This window comes from Cavia porcellus, unplaced genomic scaffold (assembly GCF_034190915.1).
Source record: "Cavia porcellus strain 051 isolate PalLab524CR breed Dunkin Hartley unplaced genomic scaffold, mCavPor4.1 scaffold_13, whole genome shotgun sequence".
In the NCBI taxonomy this organism is placed as follows: Eukaryota; Metazoa; Chordata; class Mammalia; order Rodentia; family Caviidae; genus Cavia; species Cavia porcellus.
Genome location: NW_026947496.1, coordinates 11,174,992 through 11,197,727, shown reverse-complemented (window position 1 = coordinate 11,197,727; position 22,736 = coordinate 11,174,992). Strand labels below are relative to the sequence as shown.

General features: G+C 41.0%; 1 protein-coding gene across 8 annotated transcripts in view; it reads right to left on the bottom strand.

Moving 5' to 3' along the window:
* The window catches only part of Fars2 (phenylalanyl-tRNA synthetase 2, mitochondrial), a 453,335-nt gene that overhangs the window by 322,259 nt on the left and 108,340 nt on the right, over nucleotides 1–22,736 (bottom strand). For all 8 annotated transcript variants that reach the window (XM_063259825.1, XM_063259824.1, XM_013151333.3 and 5 more), the window contains one exon: nucleotides 3,964–4,123. In XM_063259825.1, coding sequence (XP_063115895.1) covers nucleotides 3,964–4,123 — 160 coding nt within the window. The remainder of the gene's footprint in view (nucleotides 1–3,963; nucleotides 4,124–22,736) is intronic.

The window sequence follows — 22,736 nt, the reverse complement described above, 5'->3', positions numbered from 1 at the left end:
CAGGGCATTTGGCGACTGTGTGACGGGATTTAGAAATGAGGATGGCTGCAAGGGAAGAAAAAATACAAGGATTTTTTTCACAGGTAGACTTTCCCGCACGTGAGCAGCATTAGCCTCCAGGTCAGGGATCTTTTGCTTTCATTCCATTCCACAGTTCTGCTAATCCACAGTTCTGGTAATCCAAAGGTTTCTAACAAAAAGCGAAACTTTAGGTTTACTTAGCAACACTGATCTGTAAAGAAATCTGACACTAAAAAGTCTAGGTCAACAACATTTTAGGAACAATAAAACGAATATAGGCCTGAAAACAAGAAACTACAACTTCATTACTGTGTCAAAATCTAGGATTCTTAATTCCTAGCCACACACATGCCCATCATGTCAAGACAGGCATCACACATGCATTAGGTACCATGCACATTTTTTTAATAGGAATCTTCTACCCAAAAACTTTCACCTCAGTGCTTAGCTCTGAATGCTGCACAGCCCTGAAAAATAACACGCAAAGGAAAGCCCACAGGATGTTCAGAGACGTGAGTACCCTCAGCCCATGCGGGGCTGACCACGGCACTTTATGTTTAAAGTATTTGCTCGTGATCGGTGTGGGTGTGGAGGCCACCCCATGGCAGCATGACTGCTGGGCCATGGCCTTCCAAGAGATGGACAAAGACCACATGCAGAACTGTCCCTCCAGGACTGTATTTCTCCCTCTCGTAGGTTCTGTTTTTACTGCCTCAATTTCCCTCCCCTCTTCCATTTTCACTATTCACACACTGCAAATGTTTAATTTCTAAGGCGCCTTTCCCATACTACTTCACTTGATTCGCCCAAGAAACAAGCACTGGCTGGAAGTTGCGGGCTAAAACCCTAAGTGACCCATCAGGATTTCGGAACGGTACTTTCCACACTACTGTTTCTCAGTGGGCACAAGACTGGCCATAGTTGTTTTCGCGTCCTTCGTCTGTTGTTATTTCTACCTCAAAGCTGGGCACCGTGCTAGCGCGTGTTTTCAGGACTAGCTGTTGGGTCTCACCTATTTGTCATCTTCCCTTCCTTTCTTGCCCACCTCCCCTTATCTGGTCCCAGGCTTTTGCTGCTCATTCTCTCTTATCCTGCAGGGCCCACTAGGCTGTCCCGTACCAGGACCCCTCCAGGGCAGATGCCCAGGCCTGGAGCAGCCGCCCCTCCTGGGCTCTCCCTGGCTCCTTGAAGACAGTGATTATGTCCAGCTTATTCCATAGCATGATGCCTGCATTCCTGTAGAAATGCAGTTTCTAAATCACACAAATAGCAAGTCATTTGATTACAGAAATGTGCAAAAAGATGTAATTAAGGATGGCTTTGAGAATATTCTCCCCATCGTTGGACAAGTCTAGGCTCATCTGAAGTTTTCTATAGAGCTACTTCAAGCAAAATAATTTCTCCTTAAAATACTGGGCTTCCTTCTATCCTACTCTGCTGTAAAGTGACCTGAACAATGCAGTCCATCTTCCTACATTTCAGCATGAAACGGATTATATTACTATTGGGCCAGGGATTTAGCTCAGCGGCACAAGCGGCCGCCAGCAAGCATGAGGTCATGAGTTCTATCCCCAGTACCAAAAAAAAAAAGATTATATTACTGTTAAAAATATCACAATTACATTCTTTCATTATGAAAATAAAGAGAGGCTGGCTTTGATAGGATTTTCACATCAGCAATCTCTACCTGAAGCTTGCTTCATTATCACATTATAATATTTTAACATGAAATATTATAAATCTAGACACAGAATTAGAAAATAATAACCATTCATAAACCCATAATTCAATCAATTCATAACATTTTGTCATACTCAACTTTATATCTTTTATAAAAAATAAAATAGTACAAAAATACAGCCTAGAATCTAGCCTTACCCTAATATTATTTCCCATCTTATTTAAGAAAAGCATTACCTGAAGCTGTATGCTCTTTTTAAACATGTGCATATATGAAGATTATAGTGGGTTATGCAATGGCTTCTCAAATATCACATGAACGGTGCCATCACATTGTGGCAGCAAAGACATTCTAAAATATCTTGCCAAAACAAAGCAACAGGGGTTTTAACAAACCACAACAATCCTTTTCAATGCACATTTGGTTACATATATAAATAGGGGAAATCTGGAGATATGAAAATTAGAGATGACTCGAGAGCTATGAAGAGCAAAGTCCTAGATAGGGCACAGCTAAGTCCTAGATAGTAGCTCCTAGCTAAGGCCAAACTTTGTATTGCATGTTATTTATTTATGTGCCAGTGCTTATAAATGTTAGGCTTAAAAATGATTTCTCATATGAAGAATGACAAAAGATACTCTCCAGTGGTTCTTCTCAGCTCTTTCCTCATTATTAAAAATAAGCATCTTTTCATATCTTTAGTTATCAGTCTAGATGCATCGTGTGTTACCATGTTGGATCATTTCTCTCTAGGTTGCTTTCAGCTTGCTTATTAGGAAGAGTTTTTAATAACGGCTGAATGCTTTGTTCACAGGCCACCATACTCCGTTCAGAATGGCGAAATCACAATGACTGATCACACAAAGTGGGGCTGAAATGGAGAGCAACTGGAATTTTCACACACTACTGGCAAGAACACAAAATGGTACAACAACTGTAGGAAAGTTTACTAATTTCTTAGCAAATGACTTAGTCATCTCACCCTAGGGATTTACCCAAGAGAAGTAAAAGTATATGTCTCCAAAAAGGTTCAGACGCAAATGTTCATAGGAGCTTTACTTGTAACAGCAAAAAACCTGAAAGCAACCTAGATGTCAGCCAGTGGGTGAGGGGACAGGCTGTGGGATGGGACACTGCTTAGCAGGAAGAAGAAAGAGCTGCTAATAATGCATGGCATGGACGACTCTCACAATAATTACACTAAGAAACACTGCACAAGCAAAAGAGTGTTATGAGAAGATTCCACAAGGAGGTAACTGGCTGCCTAAGTGAGACATAGTAAGGCAGGAAGAAGCCTTTGGATATAATGGATGTACACAGTATCTTGATTCTTAGGTTGGTTGCAAAGGTGTGTATGTTAAGGCAAACACAGAGGACTACCAAAATATAAGCTTATTATACATCAATTTATCGGATTGTATACCTCAAATATGAATAGTTTATTTAATGTCAGTTATACCTCAATTAAGCTGGTTTTTTAATCTCATAAGAGACTCAAACAGAATCCTAGCCATGCTATGCTTCTATTTTCTAGGTATTTCTCCCCCGTCCTTTCTTCTTTTCTTCTTTTTTCTTCTTCTCTTCCTTCTTCCTCTCCTTCCCTCCTTCCTTTCCTCTTTTCTTCCCTTGGCACTGGAACTCAGGGTCTTACACACACTAGACAAGTGCTCTACACTTCCAGTCACTGGGCATTTCTTAAGTGTAGGTCACAATTCAGAAAATCCCCTAAGCTTATCTTCATAGCTTCCTAAAATAAGTTAAGTTAGAAATAGTTGAAGTGGAAGGGGACAATTTTCATGGAGGAATAATGAAAAACAAAAACTAAAGTGAGAATCTAGATCTTAACAATATTATTCTTCCTACAGAACATTAACTGATAATATTTTTCCTGTCAATAGTAGTAACAAGCAAATCATATGTAAGAGTCTATGGGGCCCATTCAGATGGCTAAGAAACTACCCCATCAGCTAATGCAATCTAATGATAATATAACATAATAACATCAATCAGCCTAAATATACTCTTTCACTACTAACAATAGTAATCATTATCATTCTTATCAAGATTATTATCATTTTTCTTTCTATAGCTAATTCCTCAAATAGAATGAATCAAGTAATCTAGAGGCTCTCTGTTCCACAAAGAACTGAATCATTACGCTACCTTAGATGAAAATAGTCTATATAAACTAATCTCTATGGCTTAGAAAATGATAAATGCTAGACATTTAAAACTCCAGAGAAAGGTATCTGAGTACATACCATCTCCAAAAAGATGAGCCACCAGTCTGGAAAGTGTTTGCTTCAGGTCAAACTCTACAAGCTTCATGGCCTCCATGCTGTGTGTCTCTTGCTTATGTGCAGAGCGAGAACCGTGTTCAAAGAGTTGCAAGCTTTCTCCATCCTTCACACCAGCAAATAACTGTAAATCAAGAGCAAAACATAAACACACAAACCAGTCCCGGGACAGCCTCTGTTTAACAACACAGAAATTTTGCCAGAATTTACCCTAAGATGTGTGGGAATAAGCATAATGTCTTACAGTCAACAAACAGTGAAATTAACACTGACAACACCAACAAAGCAAAGCTGTCTGCCACCTTGTGGAGGGTCTCTAAGAAATTAAGGCACCTTTCTGATCTTTACTGATCTCTGTTCTACATTTGCATGAACTCATAATTATTTCCTAACAAGAGAAACAATTCTCAGTTCTAGTGGAATTACTAGTGAGTCAAGCTTCCACATCTCACATGAAATCTGTCCATTCCCAGTGTCCTTCTGGTATCATGTGAGTCTAGGCAGGGAAGTAGGTCTAGGAAGCAAATAGCATAAAGTCCACAAAGACATAAAGTGCGCTAGAATTTGCTAGCTTGCTATTTGCAAAGCCCGGAGTGGGTTTGACACTATTTCTGGCATTTATTACCCATAAAAAGCTAGCAAGTGACATGGTAGCTAAGCCTCAGGTAATGAAGTATAAAATGGAAGGATATGTTTTTATGATAAAATAATATATGGAAAATATAGTGCAATTGGCACAATAAAGTGGTAAAGAAATTTTCCTCATTATTATCATCATCATTATAAACCAGAGCTGTTCTAAGTCATGAGCCGCTTTACCGATGAGGCGAGGCCTCCCCATCAGCTGCTGAGAGGCTGAGTCAAGTCACCCGCCAGCAGACTCCAAGGCAACCTAAGCAGATGAATCTACCATTCTTCCTATCTGAAGTTCCATTAAATCAAAAACAAATAAATTCTTTAATAAAAGAATGAACCAGCTGCCATTTCTAGTAGTGTTGGGCTGGACAAACTCCCTGATAAATACAACTAAGAACTACTTTAAATTGTTAAAAGTATTAAAGAAGTAACAGAATAGAAATGAATTACTAAACAAAACTCTACAAGGGAGCATGAAACCAGAAAGATGCTGGGCACAAAGCCACTGGTAGTATCAGCCTCATCAACACATCAAATGAAATCTGCAAATTGCTTATGACAACTCGTCACAGCAATGAGTGAGGCAAAAGGGGAAGTGGCCAACTGGGAGTGTCCTGAAACAGTCCTAAAGGGTCCTTTTCATGGCAAGGGTGAGACATGAACACAGATCCACCCATGGTAGCCCTGTAGTGGGACACCTCCCAGGCAACTCAGAGAGCCTCGGGCTGTGAAAGTGGACACAGGCAAACCCAGGCAGTACCTCGAAATACCCGGCAAAATCAAACGTGTTTCTCCAGAAAAACACCCTACTGTCCTAGGCCTCAGATAATGTTTATGTGAGCTGAAAGCAATGACAGCTGCCAAGGTCAGTTCAACACATTTTACCAAAAGAATTTGTGACTGTATGTAAAAAAGGAGACAGAAAGACGACATTCCAGGGAGAGAGCTGTATGCTCTTAAGTTTCAGGTAATGGGGCCAGCTGAGAAAATGTTAAGTAAAGAGGCAAGAGATAGGTGAGGGAGATGCTAAAATTGATCTAAGATCACCACCAAAACCTTTTACCCTTTACCCTGAATGTAAACAGTATAAAACTGGATCCCATTAGATCAGCACAGGGACTAAGAAAAAGAATGTTAAGAATATGCCCAGTTCAAAGTGACAACCCTGGGCCAGAATGTAGTTCAGTGACTCAAGCACTGGCCTGGTAAGCATGAGGTCATGAGTTTGATCCCTATACCAAAACAAAGCAAAACAAAGTGACAACCTTAACAGGCACGACTCAGTACAAAAGACTGCAGGGGTGAAAAATAGTAAAAGATAACCTTTGCAGCTGGGTGCGTAAAAATACCCAGGATTATACAAGATAAAACACACTTACAAAAGCATTAGCAGACTTATAAAAATATCCCCAACATCCCTACACACACACAAACCCCTCAAGATCTATGCTTTATTACACTAACAAAAGGAAGCACCCAAAAAGTACAAAATTGGGTGCAACCTAAAATCAACAAAAGTTAAACAGAAGAAAACTCAGTAAAAGTACAGATGATTACTCAAACTCAGAAAGTCAATTCAAAATGGCACTACTCAAAAAAAAAAGAATTTAGCAGCAAAGCCTGCAGATCCTACTCTTTGGGCCTGGGGGTTTAGCTCAGTGGCACAAGTGCCTGCCTGGCAGGCTGGAGGTCACAAATTCAATCCCAGGTACCAGGAAAAAAAAAGAGAGAATTTGACAGCAAAATGGTTCAACTGATGAAAATTTACCCACTCCTCCACCAAACAAACAAACAAAATACTAAAAAAGCAAACAAAAAAGTTTAAGATATTTGTAAATTAAATATGTTCAAGTAAGCATGTAGAGATACAATTTAAGTTATGAACACAAAAATTTAGAAAAAATATGCATGAAAAAGCAACAAAAAGTGAATTGATTGAACTAAGAAAAAAAGAAATAAAATTTCAAAATTTAAATTACAAAGTATGCAAGAGACCAAGGAAAATTTAATAATGGGCATTTAAAGAAAAACAAGAAAAAAAAAATAAGAACAATGAAATAGAAGAAAGAGGATGAGAATGAAGAATAAAATGAAAGGAAGCAGGGAAGGAGAAGAGGGAGAGAAAGTGGCAGCAATGGAAGATAAGCAAAGAAGAAATAACATTTTTATTTTTATAATTGGAGTAGCCAAAAAAGAAGAAAGTGGCGGAACTAATGGTCACCACATAAAATGGGTACATGAGAAGAAGAACCTCAAAGGATCAGATACAAGATACATTCTAGTAAAACTATTAAACTTCGAAGATGACAGAAAAAAAACCATCTCAGGGCCTCTGGCAAAAAAAGCAAACAACTTATAAGGACAAAACAATCAGACTGGCCTAAGATTCTTCAAAATCAACTTACAAAACAAACACAATACAGCAGACTTTAAAACAACTCCATTTAGAGAAGTGTGGATCACGAATGTCTACCCATCAGAGCTATCCTGTAAGTGCTCAGTCTACAGAAAAAGCTTTAAATACACAAAAACAGAATGTCACATTAATGAGCTCTTGCGGCAAAATTTTCAAAAGCAAGATTTTTGTCCAAGCTACAAGTAGGTGGCAAAATTTCAGAACACACACACACACACACACACACACACACACACACACAAAATGAAGAGAACAGTAACCAAAAAAACCCCTGTATATTTGACTAAAATAAAGCTGAGAGCCTAATAAACAATTGTTATGTGCTCGACAAAATAGAAAGTATGCAACTAAAAATCAGAAAATAAAGTACACTCATTGATTACCAGGAAATAGATAAAGAATATCTTTAAGACAAACTCTACATAGTGACAAGTTACATTAGAAAACAGTGGGATAAGTCTATTTTAAAGGCATAAATATATAAGCAGTCATTAAAACCATAGTATAACTAAACTTTCTAAATAACAACAAAAATTTGATACACAAGTAAAACAATTCTATCTCATAAAAAATACAACATATAACCACAAAATATTATGAAAAAGTTGAGATCAAACATATTAGGCAAATTAATAAATGTGAATGGGCTTAATTCACTACTTAAAAGAAAAAAAAGTACATTCAATTGACTACCAAGCCTGACCTAATCATATGATATATTTGAACTAAAATAGTGTTAAACAATAGCAATGTTTAAAAAAAAAAAAAAAAAAAGGAACTGACAGAGTAGAATAGGCAAGTAAAAGAGCACAGAAATTTTGAAATCAAAGTAGAATTTTTTTAAAAAGCAATAACCAAAACAAAAACTATTCCATCTGAAAAATGAAAAAAAAAAAAAAAAAGGAAAATGGTATTTGAAGCAGTATAGGCCACAAAAAGATAAGACCCCTAACTCACAAAGAATTTTATAGGCTGAAAAACAGTCATGTACAAACATATGAATTCACACACACACACCGAGATATGAAAATGACTCAATATACAAACAGGCATTTAGATTCAGAAAAATGCAAATTAAAACAATCCTGATACATTGTTTCTAATCTGTTTCATTAGCCAATATTAAAAACCTAGACAACACATTCTTTTGGTGAGGCTAGAGAAAAACGTATTTGTATGCACTGTCAGTAGAAACACACACTTGGAAGCTCTTTTGGAAGCACACTTGGCAATATCCAACCAGCCACATTTGTGTTCACATGCTGACCCAGGCTCCCCATTTCCAGCTGACGCTCTTCCTCTGAGAGTAATATGAGATTTCTGTATTATTTTCTGAAACTGAAAAACATTAGAAATGAAGAAATGCCTTACCTTGCAGAAACGTGGACTAAGCAATGCGCAGATTTTAAAAAGGAATATGGAAGCGCTGCATTTTTATATACAGTGCAGATAAATACGGAAGATTTCTCTTAAGTAGATACAGAACCATTTCCGAGATATACTGCCCAAGGGAAAAAGCAACGTACAAAAGAGCGTATGTTACATGCTACCGTTCTCATAAGAAGTAAAGGAAAATAATACAATAAACATCAATCTTCTCATTTGCACAAAATAAAAATAAACTACAATAACTCAAAACTTAAAGGAATTAATTACCTATGAAGCGATATGTGGAAACAGGATGAAAGACACACAGTATAAAGAAAGGCAGGGGAGCACTAGCCACAGTGCTTCAAATGTATCACTTTCTATAGTTCTGACCTTTGGAATCACCTTAATAGTTTATTCACTCAAAACATTACAAATAAGCCAAGCACCGGGGCACATGACTGTAACCCCAGCACTTTGGGAGTCTGAGGCAGAAGGACTGAAGTTCAAGTCTCACCTGGACCACTTGGTGAGACCCTGCCTCAAAATAAAAAATAAAGAGAGCTGAGATACTGCACTCAAGGTGAAGTCCTGGGTTCAGTCTCCAGTTCCCCTGAATGAATGAATGAATGAATGAATGAATGAATGAATGAAATCCACCCAGAGACACAGGAACTCAAAATGAGATACAAACTGTAACAACGGATAGATTTTATTCTAAATAAACCACACTGCCAAACTAAAGAGGGTCAAAATTGACTAAGCAAATGTGAAAACGCTTCTGCAGTGGGTCTCTTTTACTTACTAATCTGCGCATGAATTTCCTGTCTCATGGTTTTAAAAGCGTATATATGGTCTTTTATGAATAAAGTATTTTTACTATTCACGCAGTCTTGAGGATTCAGCTTTTCTTTCCTCAAACATTTCTTAAGGTTATTTTATACCCTAGGCCTAGGAATTCCTAGAGCTGAAGCCACTGAGTGCAGCATCTGAGGACACTGGCTTCCTCCTGTTCAGTGACCGTGGGTCAGTGGGCATCAATCAGTGGGAAGCCCAGAGACCCCAGATGAGGTCACTTCTCCTCAAAGGCCATGCACAGGCAGAGCCCAGCAGCCCTAGATGAATCTGCACTCCCCTCCAGGCACAGGTGAGAGTGGATGCACAGGCCCTGCCCTGCCGATCTGCACAAAGCCAGGTCCCCGCTGGCCAGGGGAGGCAGGTGACTTCTCACGCAGCTGGCCAATGTTTCCGGCTCCGGCTCTCAGTGCTCGCCACTTTGTCCTCACCCTGGGAATTTTTCCACCTTCCTGGAGCCTGAAACAATGTGCTGAAATGATCAGATACCTTGTCTAGGGTTGTTTTCTTTCTCAGTCAATGAATTTATAGCCTGCAATAGGGGTAGAAGCTTCTGAAACTTAACTCTGTAAACAGCTTTCAGAATCAGATTATAAATCCCCCGGGGGTGAAAAATGTTTTACACTGTTACACTCCTGTGCCTGCGCGCGCGCGCGCGCGCGTGTGTGTGTGTGTGTGTGTGTGTGTGTGTGTGTGTCCATGAGCGCTCGCGTGCGTGTTGAAGAACAAACCTAAGGGCCTTGCACATGCTGCACCTGGTTCTTAATCTTAAAAATATGATTACCCAGCTTGATCATTCTACATTCCAGCTTTGTGTCAAGGTCAGTATATAGCAATGGAATTGAAAACTAGAACTATTTTGATCAATGTTAGTGTTGCAAGAGTTAACAGCTCAGGCAAATTAGTTGAAAGACAGTAATACTGTTTTTATTATATGAATTTGGTTTTCAAAAAAGAAAACAAAAAGGAAGGAGAAGAACAGGAGGGGAGCAGAATGGGGGCAGAGCAGAGCTCACTGCCTGGGCACCAGCAACACACACACGGGAGGAATCTTCATCGGCCTCGTGGACCACCCTACAGAAGTGAATTGTGAATCACAGCCAAGCTACTACCAACAGACCCTCAGCACTATCATACCCACGGAGGTCCATTACAGACACCAAAGCAGGTAGGAAGCAGGTAGCCATAGCTGAAGAAATAAATCCAGAACTCGCCAATGTTTCTCAAAATGCAAAATTCCCATTAAGATTTAGAGAAATAAGTGTTTTATTTTACTAGCATGATTTTCAGTGTATACCACAAAAACATACACCCCATATCAAACCCATAATTTCATTGATACAACAGCTGAGGACAATGTTAAGAAAAAGCACTTATTTTAAGGTTAACTTATTTTAAGGTTATTTTTAAGAACTATTATGCTCTAAGAATATCTGCAGTATGAGCGTGACCAAAACATATCTGGAACCTTCGCTATACACTGCAGTCTGGAAAACGCCGACATAAGGAAAGGCACTACTTTGTCAGACCATCTGCAAAATACAACGCAGACAAACAAAACCAACTCATCAAAGTCAGCTACTTTTTCTAAAAGAAATACAGTACTGGACATAGGAGGGACTTAAAGATCAACTAAGCCAATCCCAAATGGAACATAAAATCCACAGAGGTAAAGATCCAGAGAGGGTTAAGTAACTTAGCCAATTACATGTCACCCAGAACCAGAACAATGACCACAGCCTCGACTCTAGCTAGGGACTCAGGTCTGCTTCTCATTTAGCTTTTGTTTGAAAGACCCCACCATGTTGATGAAATCAAACTGGATTTCCATTAACTGCACATAACAAGCTGTTTCTCCACTAGGATTTCTTCCTTTCCTGACATTTGCTTAAGTGTTCCTGTACAAACCCAAATGACCTGAAATTATGCCCTGACTACAGAGCCTAGAAAAGAGTTTCAAAATGAGAAAAGAAGAGGCATAAGAAATTAGTTCTCATCAGGTGTAAGAATAAAAGCGGATTGCAAAAGTCAATTAAATTTAAAATTTAGAAAGCCAAAAGGATTTTTCTAAAAAGGGTTAGATTTTAAACACACATTTAAAAAGCAAATAATAATAGTTGGCGTAATATACAATGATGGAAAATCATACACATGGCTTTAGGAAACTGGGGCTTAGATGATAGCAGAAATCAAGGAGCTATTTAGGTCCAGTCTGTAGGTCTAAAGCAGCTTTTTATTCCACTGACCATTTAAATAATCCACTGATCGCTGGTTTCACCTATACAATGTGCCTTACATATTAATGCTAAATAATCGTGCCTCTCTGAGTTCCTGTGATAGACAAAATGACCCTGTCTCATACTCTGCAGCTGCTTACACTACTACTGGCTGACAGGACTGGAGCTTTGCAGCCTCCCCAAGTGCTTATCTGTTCTATAGCTCGTTTCATCTTCACAATCTTTGCTACTTCTCCATTTCCCAGATAAGAACCTGGAGGGTTAAAGAGCTTGTGCAACGTGCACTGTGACATGGTAAGTGGTGGAACCTGAGTTCAAACCAAACCGCAGGCTTGCAGGCCTAGCTTCTGGTTTCCAGGATGGCAGACACGTCACGGTGCCCAAGTGTTCAACCTTGTGTTTGCCTGTGTTTCCTAGAGTTGGGAAGGAATTATCTTGGGCTATACATAAAGTACATGATACAGGCTCGGCATGGAGGTGCACACCTGAGTCCTGGAACCTGGGAGGCTGAAGCAGATGGAGTGTCAGTGTTTAAGGTCAGCCTAGCTACGCAGTGAGTTCAAGGTCAACCTGAACTACACAAAAAGACCCAACTTCAAAAACCCTAAAAAAGGGCCAAAGATTTTTTTTTTTCTTTCTTTCTTTGGTCTTTTTCCTTTTTACCAGTACCCAGGATCGAACTCACGACTGCCTGCTTGCAAGGCAGGCGTTTATGCCACTGAGCTAAATCCCCAGCCCCAGGGCCAAAGATTTAGCTCTGTAGCATAAATGCCTGCCTGGCAAGCACAAGGTTGTGAGTTTGATTCCCCAGTGAAAAAAAAAAAAAAAAAAATATATATATATATATATATATATATATATAAAAATGTATACATACACATATATATGTAAAATGTATACACCAAAAAAGTGTATACACACTTCAGTTTGTCATACTAATAAACGTCCAGAAGCCAATGGGTACCACTTTGAGCACTTCATGCAATTGTAGAGGCCCAAGGTAAATTGTATTAATCTCATGATATCTCAATAAATTTAGTATTAAAATACTTACAGAAGTGTTTCTTTTTCCTGATATATACATTTCCTTAGTGCAATATATATATATGGTGGGATATATATACATATATATATTATACTGCTGTTAGTGTATATAAGAAGCAAAACTTTCTTTATTTTTTAATATTTTACTACTAGTAAATTTTTAATACTAATGTTATATATGTAATTATTATAACAATATGCAAGCAAAATCTATTTGATATATTTTTGTACTTTTTTTCCTTAGATACTAGAGAACAAACCCAGGACGTGAGATATGCCTGCTGCCTGACTGTCTGTTTGTTTATTTGAGGAAAGGTATCATTAAGTTGCCCTAGAGGGACTTGAAATTGTGACCCTCCTGCCTCAGCTAGGGTGCTAGCATTACAAGGGTGTACCAATGCATCTAGTTACAGTTCTATACTTTTTCTGCCACAGTTGCAAGAAAAGCATGTTAACTTATTATTTTACAAAATAACACAAGAAGCCTGAGTTTAATAATTAAATAAGAAGCAGGTCATGGTGGTGCATGCCTGTAATCTCAGCACTTGGGAGGCTGAGGTAGGAAGATCATTGCAAGTTCAAGACCAGGCCTGAGCTACAAAGTGAGCTCACAGCCAGCTCAAAGGCAAGAAAAAAATTAAAAATAATAATAATTAAATAAGAAAATGTTCATGTCTCCTTAGGAAAAGCAAGTACTTGTCTTGGCACACACACATTGGTGGCAGCCTTTGTGTCTTCCTCACTCACCTGCACAAGGGCGCGAGAAGCTTGGTGGACGCACCTCTCAGAGAGACTGTGTGTGGGGACTCAGCAGAGTTAGCACAGTACGGCGTCTTCCCACGTGAACCTGTTCCACGGCTGCCTGAGCGTCACACAGCAGAGTCATGGAAAACATCGCTTGAACACCACAGATAGCGGTGTTAAAGTAAATGACCCTGTGGGGCATATAACCAGCTGTTCAGGGCCGCACATGGCCCATGGGCTGCAGGCTGGCCACGCCTGACTACGTCATCTCTCTGGCTTCAACATAAACAAGGTCCACGGATGGGAGTAAGAGCGGGAGGTGACATATGAGCAGTGCTGAGCTGCAGTGGCTCCACGCTCACACTGCCTCAGGCGCCTTGCATGAAACAGTGATGGCTGATGGCTCACCTTAAGGACCACTAAATTCCTAGAGAAAAAATGATAAGTGAAGGTTTGCTTTCAAGTGCATTAAATACATATACATTTGCATCAGTGCAAGGAGCTTCCCGGGTCATTCACATAGGAATACTTAAAACACAGCCAGGAGGCATGAGGATGCTGACCCTTGGTCCTCATTTACATGAAACACTTGTGTTCCGAGACCATGTTATCTTCTGAGGCAACACAGGTACACGGAGGTGGGTGTCCTGAGGTATCTATTCTGACCCCCAAACCCTGCTACCAATTATCTCAGGCCTTTCCTCCTAGAAGAACACAAGGAAATCAAAGAAAAATGGAAGGTGAAATGCAGGGAAGAAATAGTTGGGAGATAAGCAAATTAATCCTCACACAGCTCCCAAGGGAAAAGAAGTATTTCTCAAACCCAAGAATTGTTCTGCAGAAACCCTCCAGAAGCAAAAGCATCGGGACACTTTGTTTGGTTTATAAAATTCTGGAAGATGATGTGTCATGGGAAATGTTCAAAATAATTCTTAAATATACAAAATAAACTTAGCTGGTCCCTTGGTTGATGCAACTCACAGAGGGCAGGGTGGCCCCCGGGCAGGTTTAGCAGTCAGTACCTCCTGAGCTAACTGCAGTGTGTAGAGGAAACACCAGCAACCTTTCCTGCCTCCTGAGTGTGGGGCCAGCACAGCCTAACCCCAGGGAAAGTGAGCATGAGTGCTCTGGTGACCAGCGACCTCCACCAGCCAGGCAGACACTGGAGCAGAAAACTTGGGGGAACAACAGGGGTAAGGGGACGCGTGCGACAGAAAAGTGAGAAACAGGCACAGCGTCTTGAAATGGCAAGGCACTGCTGCACTAAACTGTTAAATATAATAAAAACCACATCAGTCACACTTGCAAACTGTAAGCAGTGCGTAACCCACTCAATCGCTATTTTATCAGCAATTTAGTGAACTGAGGTTTGTAAGTAAACTGTTGCTGAGGTGAAGACAGCAAAGAGGCCAAAGTCCTAGCGGGCAGGCTGCATAGCATTCCTGCTCCACACAGCACCAAATGCAAGTAAAAGTGACATCAGTGATGAAGAGGTGGCCCGAGATAATGTTAATAGAAAAATATGGCTGGGTAACGCAGCCAAACAAAAATTTAAGTAAACCCACGGAGTACCTGAACAAAATGAGGTCAAAACTACAAATTCAGGATTTGTAGTTTTAATAAAGGAGCATTTTAATAAAGGAGCGCCAAGCAGGGGATAGAGGAAGGCAAGGAGGCAGGAGAACGGGCCACTTCCAAACGACAGTAGGATTCACGTGCCATTCTGGTTGGTGGATGGATTTTGTCCATATTAGAGCACATTTGTGCATCTTTTTGTCAAATGTTCAATTTAGCTATGATTTTAATAGAAAATATCTAACTGAAAATAATAGCAGTTTTTAAAATTTCCTCTCTGAGTAACAATAAAGTTCTCTGGCAACTGGAGGCATAAACGGGATTGGGGGGTGACAATCTATGGAGGTGCTGGAAGTGAAGCCCCAGTGGTGTCCATGGAATATAAAACACCTGCTCAATAGTTCCTCATAAGGAGTTTTCTCTAAGGATTTTGAAATTCTCCAGGCCTGGAAAGTGAGAACCAGAGACTCACATTCTACCAGGAGGAACAGCCCAGAGCAAGGCTTTCTACATGACTATCCATCCACAGGGACTGAGAGAGAATGGGCAGATCCATTCTTGGGCCTCCAGAACGACTACACTGCAGGCTATGGGGGTACACATGTCCATCTTACTAAACCCCAGCGAATTCTATGTCACTCGTTCATGATTTGTAGTCACTGGACATGCAATAGTGTTTGAGAGGGGACCCTAGTTCTGTATTCTGGGAGAGAAGTGAAAACAGAGTGTCCAAGAAAAGGGCATGTTAGCAAGAAAAAAGTGTTTTTACTGCAAACTGTGGAGCTTTCAAGATTATAGGCCAGCATAAAATCGGTGCCACCTAGAGGCAAAGAGGGTGAGGGCCTGTTTTGTCACTGGTCATGGTACACAATCTTCTCACTGAAACAAGCATTCACTCTTCTCATCACTTGTCCCCTGAGCCCACTTCCTAAAAAGTTTTGTGTACAAAAAACTTCATTTACTAGATAATGATAGCTCCATTTTTTGGCTTTTTGAGACACAGACTTGTTATGCAGGTCAGGCAGGCCTCGAATTCACTTTGTAACCCAGTCTGGCCTCGAACTCACAGCAAACCCCCTGCCTCAGCCTTCCTAGTGCTGGGATTACAGGCATACGGCACACGGCTGTCCTCTTACATTAAAGACACATATAACTGACACAGGTTCGGATTAACTTAACAAAAATGCAGTTATTTTTTTCTGTACTTTTCCCCTCTTTAGTTATATGAGTTCTGAAAAAGACAAGTAATGTTTCAGGGAAAGCAGTCGCAAAAACACAGGAAGATAAATGGACTCTGAAACGATTAGCTTGGTGCACTGGCAAAAACAGTGGAAAGAGACCGGGGACACAGCTCTGCGGCACCAGCGCCAGCCTGGCAAGTGTGAGGCGGTGAGTTCGATCCCCGATACGATTAAAAAAAAAAAAACAATTGAAAAGGGCATAGAAAGGTTTAGAAATTAAAATGAGGAGTACAGTTAATAACATATAAAACTGATTCAGGACAGGCAGAGTGGCTCCTGCCTGCGGCCCAGCTACCCAGCTACTGGCGAGGCTGACTTAGGAGGAAGCAGAAAGATCACTGCAGCCCAGGAGTTCTGGAGTGGCAAGAACACACTCAAAAACACAAAGTCTGGGTCTGAATTGTCTTCCAATAGCCCAGCTGTCCACGGCCTAGTTGGTAGCCTAAGGCACTATGAAGGGCTAGTGAGACCCAGAGAAGGCGGCATTCTGGCAGCCACTGCGAGTGTGATCTGTCTGTGTCTTCACTTCCCGGCTAGCACAGGTGATCATCTTAGCTTGCAGCCTCCAAAGGCAGCAGGGCTGAGTGACTGTGGACTGAAACTTCCAACTCTGTGAGCCAAAAGTAACCTTTCCTTAACAGCCGATTTGCACCAGGGACCTGACGAGGTAATGGCAAACTACCACCTTCACTGACAGCGGCAAATGTACCATGTTAACCTAAGATGTTGGATCAGGAAAAGCGGGAGCAGGAGTGTTTGAGAACTCTCTCTACTATCTTTGCAGTTTCTCTGTAATTATTTCTAAATCTGAAATGGTTCTAAAACAAAAGTATTATTAAAAATGGAATAGAGGAAATTTTTACACCCCTGACTGAGATCAGTATGCTCTAGAGAAACCAAAGCCCCAAGAGTAACATGAAACTCTTATGTGCGGGAAAACAGATGATCCTGACTTTTCACCAACTTCAGGGCTCTGGGCACAGGTGACCTTCACAGGAAGAAGCACCACTGCAGAGCCCGCAGCTCCCTAATGAACTGATTAATTGGGAACTGCCTGGAGAAGCACATGCTGAGTCTGAAAACAAAGAGCAGGAAGTATTAACCGTTCTCACCAATTAACTTCAGACTACACTAATCAGCATCTTGTTCCTTAAAATATCTATTCCCACTACACTACTTTGACTTGGGAAAACCAGCCCTGAGTCTTCCTGAGAACAGAGGACATCAGGTGAGCAGCTCCAGAAGTCTAGCTCTCCACTCCTTTCATGACCAAGTTTGTCTCTGCTGCAGCTGGATTTCAGCACTTTACTCCCTACTTAGAACAAAGGATATAAAAACAGAAAAGAATAAAAGCACCCCTTCCTCAGTCACGCACTAGGTTTTACTAACTCGTTCCCATCACTTTGAGTGCTCCAAGCTTTTACTTGGGAATCACCCCACCTCTCCTGCAACGGTCATCTCTCTTCCAGCTCTTTCTCCTCAATGAACACATTCAGTTCGGCCCTTTAAACAAGCCAAACTCCCTCTAATCCCAAATCACGGTGCAACATTCCCTGCTCATCTTCGCAGTAAGGATGGTCAGTCCTTTCTGTCTTCACAGCTTTCCTCTCTTTCCACTGTCACTGCCTATTTATAATCCACACACTTCATTTTTCAGTGCTCTGTGCTCCTCACTCTGCACACTGTCCCCAAGATAAATGCAGCTACACTCACAGCTCCAACTACCGCAAATTGTTGCTGACGCAGCATAAATTTCCCTCCCCCAATCCCATGGCTGTGGGGGCCAATACTTTTATGTACCTGCCAAGTAGACTTAACCACACAGAAATTCTCCACCTAGATATGCCCCAGACTCACCTGTCTCCCGCACCCATCACGAAACATTCTTCTCCTGTGATCCCCATTCTAAATAATGCCAAGAAAGCCACCAGACAAATGTAACTGCATTTCTTTTCCCTTGCCCCATCATGAGTAGTGACAAAATATAGAAATTTCTACCTCCTTCACTGGCATCAGTCGCCTGCTGATGGAGAACACTATGAAGCAGTTCTGAGCTGGATTTAAAACTAACCAATTGGGTTCTGTGTTTACTTGTGAGTCTGTCCTAAGCCTAAGCCCCTTGTCTGGAGATGGGCAGAAGATTCGTAGTAAGTGAATCAGTGATTGTGGCTGAGGTCTGTGCTGGCCTGTGATGCCCTGATGCCTCAAAAGACAGGATGAGGCCAAGGCAAGGACACCTGGCTCCAACCCCAATTAACTAGATAGAGACAGTAGCTGCAGGCACCTCACTCCTGCTGTCTCAGCCCTGCCAAGAATGTCAACCTGGAGATAAGCTGGTTCTCCTAAATCAGCACAGTTTACTACTTGGACAAGTCTTTGAACTGATTCCCAAGGTCCTGCTCAGTTATTGTGTTTTCTTCAGTATCCCTCCCTTTGTTTGAAAACCAAAAAAATATGGGCTGCCCAGAGAAGTTCTTTGTCTCAACCCTCAGAATCTCAAATTCTGCTAGAGGATTTTGATCCTCCTGGAGCCCTAAAGTCATACCACGTGTCTCATTTATCACACAGCCTTCATGGTCCACTCATTTGGGAGGCCACAGGCCTGATCAGTCCGCAACAACCTGCCATCTCCTTCACTTGGACTGCACTGTCCACCCTTGGACAGTTATAATCATCTCCTGACTAGTCATTCCAGCTCCAACCACAAGCTACTGGGTAGAACCATTATTCAAGTGCCAATTTGGTGGCATCATATCCATACTGACTATTAAACACTCCTCAATCTTTTCAAACTGAAGTTCAAATACCAAAAAACTGCACAAAGCATTGGTGCCTCCCTCTCTACCTTCATCTCCTGGCATCTCCCCATGTGTCCTTCTCTGGGAAGTCCTTGGCACATTCTTTCATATCTTGGTGCCCTCAGATCTGCTACCTCCACTACTAGAAACACAGTACCTTCTTTTCTACCAGAGTAACCATAATTTTTTTTCCAGATTCTTTGGGACACCTTGTGATGTTATCTAGGAATATAGATTTTCCCTTTCTGAGCATTGGTCATCTCCCACTATGCAGACTGTATTTTAGAGTTTATGTCTTATTTATCCAGCCCTCTCCTGAGCCTGCAAACAGAAGGAAGAACACATAGGATCCACATTTACACCCACCCTGTTTCGATGAGGTTCCCAAGATCACAGAGAATCCAAATGCAAAGGCAATCTGCCTCCAGCTAGGCTCACCCAGCCTTCTCTAAGAACATGACCTTTGAGCTCCAGAAACAAGTCAGTCACCTGGAGTCTGACAGACACAGCCTGTGACTCCAGCGAATACGGCCTCATATTTGGCAGGCCCACTTATTAATGCTTGGTTCACAAAGAAATAAGTAAGGATCCCTTTGAAGCATAAGTACATTCACATATCTTATCAGAGAAACTCCCAAGCCTTCATTTCCCATGAATGCAGCAAGCAAATTCAATTATGTTATTCAAATCCAACTAAAGCATTTCGGCAAATATTAAGCATTCAAATCACTTTGGAGGAAAGATTGGAGTGTCTTAGTAAGATGAATAGACAGACATATTAAAGGGATAGCATACTCATCCAAGTGGATTTCACTGCTAATTTCCACAGTTTTTAATTTCTTTAAACAACTGGGCCCTAAGAGGGCTCTTCTACTCCCTTCACTTGGGAAGACGTATGTTTGAAAGGGCCCAGGTAAACACAGCTCTGTCCCAGGGTCTCTGTGGGAAGTCCATTCCTATTTTAGCTAATTGATATTGAACCAGCTTTGTCATTCCCTGGATTTTCCGTTACACTCCACATGCCAATTAATCAAGTTACAGAGATTAGCACAGGGGAGGGAATGTATTAAAACTGTGCTTGCAAAAAACAGACTGCATTTTCTCCCCACTGCTTGTCTCATTTCCTTTCCTTGCAATGAGACTTTGTGCCACTGGAGTACTGAGAAGAGATCTGAAACAGTCAGTGTTCATGAAAGATGCTACAAAAATGCACTGGTAGCTGAGACGTAACTTCTGCCAAGCAGTTAAACAAAAAATAACTGGCTGCCAGGATGTTGTACTAGTTGCGATGCCCAAGGTTCCACTGGACACATTGTTCTGGTTTTAGTCTAAGCTTCCTCAGGGAATCTGCCTTCACTAGAAATGATCTTCATTTTCAAATTCAAATGGTCCTCTCTGGACCCCTCAGCCTGCCAAGATTTCCTAGCCTCCAAGACAGAAAGCTTCAGTTGAATATACTGGAGAGGCTCTTCAGTTCCTTGCTTAGTTCTTGAGAGTCCAGAGCCAACCAAGTTCACAGGGAGGCTGTTCCACTCCAGATGACACCACACAGCTATGTCCCTGGCATGGGCCGCGGCTACTCTCCAGGGTGCAGGAGGTAGAGCATCATCAGGCAGCCAGCTGACTCCTTGGCTTCCCAGAGACACAGCCAAATGCTTCTGGGTAGTTCACAAATATGGTGACTTGTTCTGTCTGCTTTTATGAACCTTGGCATATCATAACAAGTGTGCTTTTCAGTTCTTTTCTTCTCTTAGGGGTTCTCCTAGAGATATCAACAGGAAACAGAAGTACATTAATATTCTGCCAAGCTGTGGCCTATACAGAGAAAACATCAGAAACTTCAATCCATCCAAGCAAAGAAGGTGCATGGAACGTACATAAAGTACATGACATGGTGAGGCAAAAAATATGAGGGCAACAACAGAAAGCTCTGTCCTAGCGTGAACTGGTGCTCATGACAATCCTCATTGAAAAGAGGAGAAAGTGTCTCCCATTCTATTGTCTGTTTAAAATTATGACCTCTCATCATTCTCTTCCGAGGCCAGGATGATAGATAAAACAAAAAGAAAGAGATTACATTTTCTTCTTCAGGTGGTTAAACAGCTCATTCGTGATGCCAGTGGGTGAAATATTACAGGGCGAGGCCCCATAAGCTTCTTTTACCTACTTTAAAAAAAGACCACAGAAGAGACAGTAATCTACCAACATGGGGAGAAAGAAGAAAGATGGCAATGGTTTAAAAGAATCAAAAGTAGATCAGAAGTAAAAACAACCAGTTAGCTGACTGATAGACGCTTCACACAGAAAAGCTGGCTGCTATTAACAGAAACAGAAGGGGATAGGGAGGGCAGCTACCATTCCCTGAGCATCCCTCATTCAATGGGCAGCTATAGGCCCTTTTACCACTAGTTAAGAGCTGTTCTCATTTAAGAAAAGTGAGGCTCAAGTGGCTAATTAACTTATATAATGTCACAGCAGTGGGTTGCAGAGCCAGGATTTCATTTCCCTCTCACCATGTTAAAAACTGGCATTTTTTCCAGAATAAAAACCACCATTACCAGAAATATTTTAAGATCTGATGCCAAGGTCCACAGAGACACTCCAAGAGCCAACAACCAAGAGCTCAAGTCTTTTAGCTAAGACCTGAAAGGAGAAAAAAGCTCAATTTCATATCTATACTTCTATGTACAAAAAAAGGCTATTGTTAGTACTGACCAAAGGGCATACAGGTGTTACTAAAATGTAGCACTTACAGAACAAAATTTAGTGTAATTAAAACTGCCTAGTATGGCACTGCGAAATTTAGATGCCCAAGAGTGGTGTGATGGCTAAGACCCTGACTGTGTCTCCAGATGCTCAGATATTTGGTCACATATTATTCTAGGTGAATCTGTTGAGAGTGTTCTATAGATATTAAGACCTGAGAAGCTGGACCGAGGAAAACACATGGCCTCTCCCAATATGGTGCACCTTGTCTAATCCACTGAACACTTGACTAAAAGCAGAGGGAGAAAGCACTTTCTCTCTGCCTAAAACTCTCTGCTTAGCCTTTCCTGCTTGCAAACTTGAACTTAGACCACAGACTCCCCTGGGTCTTGGACTCTGACTAGAACACACACTATTTGGCCTTCCCATTTCTCAGGCCTTCAAACTTGAGCTGGAACCACTGCCTCTGTAAAAACATAAGCCATTTTCTTATGCTCTCTTAAATATTGTGCTGGCTCTGATGCTCTGGAGAACCCTGAATAATGACCACACCAAAAACCTCCTGAGCCCTGCAACATATTGATAAGTTGGAATCACCTCAAATCTTAAGAAGGAAACTAAGAATAGATCTTCATTAATATTCTGAATTGCTTGTAGATTTGAAACGCTGTTAGAGCTTCTCACAAATAAATCATTCTCAGTTTAGGGGCACCATGATAGATAAATTTACTACGGATTACTTGATAAACCTAGTAGCATTTAATAACTATGAAATCAATACCTAACAATTAAATTTTACAACTATACTTAAGACACCATAGTTGAAATAAGAATCATTTCTACTGCTGTTACCAAAGCAGATAAATGCCTATTCCACACAAGCCTATCACAAAATTCCCCATAAAATGACACAGCACTGCTATCACTGAGTTTCTTTTGCACTCAGGAGAAAGAATCACAGCAACCAAACTCAAGGGTCTTTCAACTTATCTAGGATCCTATAGCCGAAAAGTATTGAGAATTGAGAACCATCAGGAACATGGGGAAGGTGAAGTTCATTCTTCCACTTGGAATCACTCTGGTGTGAAAGTTACTCTATTATTTAACATAATGTCCT